Raw genomic sequence first — 6,000 nt, forward strand, 5'->3', positions numbered from 1 at the left:
TGTAGCATAAATACAACTCAATGACACTTAGCTTCCAGTCCGATTTAAATCAAAACGGATAAATCTGCGCTGGGTCTGGAATCGATTCGTGACCACGTCAAGTTCTGCTGCCGTAATGTGGGTGTCGCTGTATAAAATTTGCGTTCAACGAAACTTTGGCGGAATTCCGTTTGTCTGGACAGCTGTTATCAGTGCTATCAGATTTGGAACTAAAAGAAGTATATTGACAAAATCTTATCCATCCGACAAAGATAACAACTTTACCCGTCAACAACTCCAACGGGATATATCAATTTATATTTCAATCATATTAATATAAAAAACTCCACGTTTACACGATATTTATACGTACGATTCAGGTCCGAAGAGTCTATTTGTTTTGTGTTATTCATGGGGTTTGTCGACTACTACCGATATTGTTCATTATTCCCCGTAACTGCCGACTTATAGCACGGTCCACCTCCAGGCTTTTTGTAAGCCACCACACCACTTACGCGGATGAGGTGGCGAGGAGGAGGGTATCGGAATCAGAGTTGGATCAATTATATTATTTCAGTTCAATTATAATTACAATTACTTTCATGCATGTTTCAATTACATTACAATTACAATAACTCCATGCTAAAAATATCAAATTTCAATTACAATTACTCCTTGCATGCTTCAATTACATTACAATTACAATTACAATTGCTGCTGTTGAACATGTAATTGAATAATCATAAATTCAACCGTGATCCTTGACAATGTAGCGTCGTATTGTAGCGAACCGCTGGTCCTTTTAACCCAATGTCCCTAGCTAACGTCAGGCATCCGTTATGAAGGAAATATACTTTGCTTGTATTAGGATTTTAGTATATCATGACAACTTGTAGAACTCTACTATCTCTGCTAGTGTTGCGCAAGCTTTGTAAGCATTGTTACGCCGAACATAGTCCTAGCTAGAGTACTGCCTTTTTCCTGTCACTAGAACTTTACCAACCCGCTCTCATTGGCTAACGCATTACAATCGCATTCATTGTTACGCATTTTCGGGTATATAAACCCACGTTTCTCTGTGACGGCCCTTGAGATCTGAGATTCACCTCAGCGCCTAACGTATCTCTGCTGCAATACATCCGTACCGAGTGAAACTGTGAGTTAAGAAGTCGCCAACCTAAAGACAGCCAGTCAGTCGCCAGTCAGCTATCTACTGCTCCAGGCACGACACAGCCACACCGTCACATGTTGCCCTGAGTTCGGTAACTCACAAAGCCTCAGGATATTGCAAGACCGTACGTTCGCCATCGACATCAGGAGCCACGGGATCATCATTATACACCCGGTAACCTGTTCATTGTTCATATTCGGCATAGTGGGAATAAGCTAGTGCGCCACAAGAGTGTTTCGACATACCTTTAGGCTAACAACTGTTGACTAGTATCGCTCACTTTCTGTCATATCCTACTTATCATCTAACATAGAAGTGTGTCCGTGCATATATTTCAACATTTTCTATGGCTAGTAACGACAATCCAGATACCATAATTACTATCCAAAACGAAGAACTGCCCGGAAACGCAGACTTCGAAGGTAGTTCCGGCAGCGGACGGGCCGCTGGCACGAGCGTTCCCCTTATGGATTCGCCCGAAACTTCGGTCACTCATCATGACGTGGGTTCGCGAGTTGTAAAACTTTCAGGCTACGCGCACAAATCAGGTATTAATGCATTACGTAATCAGGATGCAGCCGCGGGTTCCGATACATTAACTGCAGTCCCACCTCCAGTGGGGGAAACCGCTAGTAATCGACTATCAGAGGGTTCGCCATTCGACAGTCCGCGCAATAGCACATCACATTTTGACGCGCTGCGTGGTATCGCTCAACATTATGATATACCACCCACGGTCGCAATTAATGAGGACGCGCCGCGCACCGCCACGCCTCATACAACACCGGTAGCAGTCGCACTAAACTCTGGATCGTCACAACAACAGCCACAATTTTCAACACGACGCAGACAACCCCCAACCTTATTGGAAAATTCCACATCGAGCGATGATCGCATCGCTACCGAACGTAGAGAAACGGCATTCGTGATTAACAAACTACCACGTGTTCAATTTGACGTTCACCAGCCGGAGCAATTTTTCGAAATCGCAGACTTAACGTTTGAAGCGAACGGCATCTTCACGCAACATGCGCGATCTTGCTTTCTCGTTGTAAACATTAAGCCCGATATCATACGACGCGCACTCGGCGGTCCCATCGACACACGGGATCCTAATAGTTATGACTTGGCCAAAAAAGCGCTGATGCATAGGTTCCATACTCCAATCGACAGCCTCGCAAGTAATTTCAGCAACCTTTTAAAAGTTGCCAGGACAGGTAACCTAACACCGGAACAGGCATACGACACGGTAGTTTAGTACCACAGTGGCCATGAAGATAGCGAATCCAACAGGAGCATGATGAAATCAACATTTCATTCCTTACTTGACCAGCGCCTGCAGTCAGCATTACTCTTTCATGTGAGCGAGAAGTCTCTCGACGAGTTACTAGGGATGGCACGAATACTATCTGCACAAATGTCGGACAATGTCCAACACGTTAACGCTGTCCACACCAACACAGTCACACCGTCTCAGAGCACGTGGTAATGCGACCAGTTTCATTCACAGCAGACAGTTCGGAAACAACCTAGCTGTTCGACGAATTTACGAATGAGCTCCTATCTTTTTAATTTCTCCACCTTCAAGCCGGACAGCATGTCTAATCTCTTTCCTATGTGCTCTCTTTTTTTTTGCTTTCATTGTTTTCGCCCTAGTTACACAAACAGCCAGTTTTTCTAGCATTCGCTAATCATCTATTAGCCACAGGATCGCTATCACTTAACTGCCATATCAACCTCCCGCTGTGTCTTATCCTCTCTTCGAATCTTAGTATTATCGTGACGTAACCTAGTCAGGTAACTAGCGCTGCCTAAGTACAAGGACTGTCTTTTGAGCTCCGTCTGTTCATAACGTTTGAACTTTGCTCACGACACATTTGAGGATCCATCTAGTGCTCCGGGACACTCGGCATATGTTCATCGTTAGTAAGAGTGAACACCCTAGCTCCAAGGACGTCTTCAGAATTATGTGCACACGTGTGACCCCGATCTAGCAGCCCGCTGCCCCAAAGGCAGTCTTAGGGATTTTTCATCTTCCCTTTTCGCTGATGCCGGCGGGTGCGTAGCCATGGCGCGGTTTCGGAGTGTCTGCTGGCGGATATGATGAAACTCGCGTGGAGATGCGCCTTCCGTGGTCGAGCGATCGGGGTCGCATGAAGTCTGGAGAAGGATTTGGTACAGTTAGACTCACATCTGAATCTTTGGCTATGTATCGTGTACCGGTTAATATAATGTTCATTTATCGCCCGATGAGAATGTTCACCTTTACACCCCCATTTCGCGAACAGGTGTGATGGATGGGTTACTCTACCACTGACAACACTGCGTATACACATTATACTTACAGTGGCCGCTTCTTTATGATATCGGTCGGCACAGCGCTATACCTTCAAAATTCATGCATCATTATAGCATGGTCTACCACAGTTACGATTGCACGCGCTACTTCGAATCGTCGTTAGGGCCATCTTCATGCTTAATTAGACGCGCAACCCCCTGATTTATCCCATGTGGCGAGATTTGTCCTCCGTACGCGACACAAACCGCGAGCAACGCATTTGTCGCGCGCATCATTTCAGTAGGCTTACACCACTCATCATCGGTCGATCCGACTTGGGTGAAATGACGGGCCACAGCGTCCTGTCCTATGCTGGGCACTGCCTTCACTCCCGTTTATTACATAGGCTGCCCCGCCTGGATTGTGGTTATTAGGCTATGGTAATTGCATTGTTTCATGTACTGTATCTTCTGTACTTTGTCTAGGCTTAGTAATCGTTAGACTTTTTTTTTATTATTTATCACGTTATGCTGGCGCCTAGCTTGTTTTCAGCCTACCGCTCAATTCCCGACCCGGACGACGGTACGCCGCTCATTGGAGATGACATTGGATGCTTGGGCCACCAGGATATATAACTGCGATCGGTCAATCATGCCTACCACTCGGACAGCGTGACACGTGGACACAACCTCTACTGATTCGCTCATTCCATTGCCGACAGCCGAACGACGCACAGCTCACGGCCCTGTCTCAAACGCACGACTTCAACAACCAGTTGTTACTCCACGTTCGCCTCAAAGCTTCGTACGAACCGATTCCTCCGGGATTTGACACCGACGTACAACGGTCACGACAGTACAGCAGCATACGGCAACGGAGTAAGACGACTAGCGCGAATCGCCCGGTTTCGATACCGAGGTCCGAGATTCAACTGTCCACACGCATGCATTATGACGCCACACGCTCATGGCTTGGTAGCGACACCAACCACCGATCCAGCCCATTCCAGCATCCCAGCACGTACCGTCGAGGGTCCTGCACATATTGACTCATTAGTCACTCAGCATGGTGACTTTGTACGAACCTTGCCCCCACGCGCGGCGCGATCGATTTAACTATCGTATTGCCACCCCTGCGTGGGTGATTACCTCTTTATTGTTGTTTCTGCATGGGCTACTTTTTTGTAGGCTAGTAGTGTGTTGTAATAATATAAAATTCACTCGGTCCATCAATCATTCATAACTGCATGTTTTTGCATTTGTTGTTAGCTTTAAATCCACGCATTCGCTATCTTCCTTCATGGCGGATACCGACAACGGTAATTCATTAATTTGACTCTTCCACGTCACCTAGTTCCGCTCCCTCTCAAAGGGGGGTCGGTGTAGCGAACCGCTGGTCCTTTTAACCCAATGTCCCTAGCTAACGTCAGGCATCCGTTATGAAGGAAATATACTTTGCTTGTATTAGGATTTTAGTATATCATGACAACTTGTAGAACTCTACTATCTCTGCTAGTGTTGCTCAAGCTTTGTAAGCATTGTTACGCCGAACATAGTCCTAGCTAGAGTACTGCCTTTTTCCTGTCACTAGAACTTTACCAACCCGCTTTCATTGGCTAACGCATTACAATCGCATTCATTGTTACGCATTTTCGGGTATATAAACCCACGTTTCTCTGTGACGGCCCTTGAGATCTGAGATTCACCTCAGCGCCTAACGTATCTCTGCTGCAATACATCCGTACCGAGTGAAACTGTGAGTTAAGAAGTCGCCAACCTAAAGACAGCCAGCCAGTCGCCAGTCAGCTATCTACTGCTCCAGGCACGACACAGCCACACCGTCACAGTATTTAACAACAATTCAAGTCTAGTTCAGATTGTGTAGTAATAAATGCGTTTATGTGCGTACATAGTATGCTATGTAAGATGTCTTTGTGACATAATATAAGCGTGTTCTGTATGCTCGGTAATTATGGCTCAGGTAATTGGAAATGTAAAATGTTATTTACCTAATTTCCTATGGGTTAGGATTAAGGATAGGGTGCAGTATGTCGTTGAAAAAGTATTATAATATATGCACGTGTTGGATTTGCGTATATAGTATATAATTAAAGAAATAATATTATTTTTATCGAGGGACGTAGGAATTAGGATGAGGGGTAAAAAAAAACCGTGCTTTGTCAGATAAGACGTTATATAATATCCAGTGGTCTGGTTAGTTAGCCAGATGAAGTACCGATGCAGCATCGTGATCCGAAATTGTATTGTAGATTGCCAACCCACGGATAGATGCGCAAGATGTGAGTCACGGATGAATGCGCCGACAAACGTACTGCAGAGCCGGCTAAAAACAGCAAACTTTGTAGTCCTAGAGCTGGCGATCCATGCGTCCAAATTTGATGCATCTGGTCTTTATCGTAAGCTATTGATGTACTAATTCCGAAAATACAAAATACAATCTCGTCAGGGCAATGTAACTGCTCCAAAATAGCCGTTTAAGGCCGACTGTTCTGAAAAGTGAGAGCGCTGCAGCAGCATGACCACAACAATTACCAATTACGCCCAGCGATTGT

General features: G+C 45.4%; 1 protein-coding gene across 1 annotated transcript; it reads left to right on the forward strand.

The window, feature by feature from the left end:
* The first annotated feature begins 758 nt into the window (after positions 1–758).
* Positions 759–5,523, forward strand: LOC145440798 (uncharacterized). The gene is made up of 2 exons (XM_080318545.1): positions 759–3,129; positions 3,291–5,523. Exon 1 carries the CDS (start codon positions 1,497–1,499, stop codon positions 2,406–2,408), a length of 912 nt encoding a protein of 303 aa, XP_080174671.1. The 5' UTR covers positions 759–1,496; the 3' UTR covers positions 2,409–3,129; positions 3,291–5,523.
* The last annotated feature ends 477 nt before the right edge of the window (positions 5,524–6,000 follow it).

This window comes from Botryllus schlosseri, chromosome 6, assembly GCF_051294905.1.
Source record: "Botryllus schlosseri isolate E-star chromosome 6, Bs_hap1, whole genome shotgun sequence".
Lineage (NCBI taxonomy): Eukaryota > Metazoa > Chordata > Ascidiacea > Stolidobranchia > Styelidae > Botryllus > Botryllus schlosseri.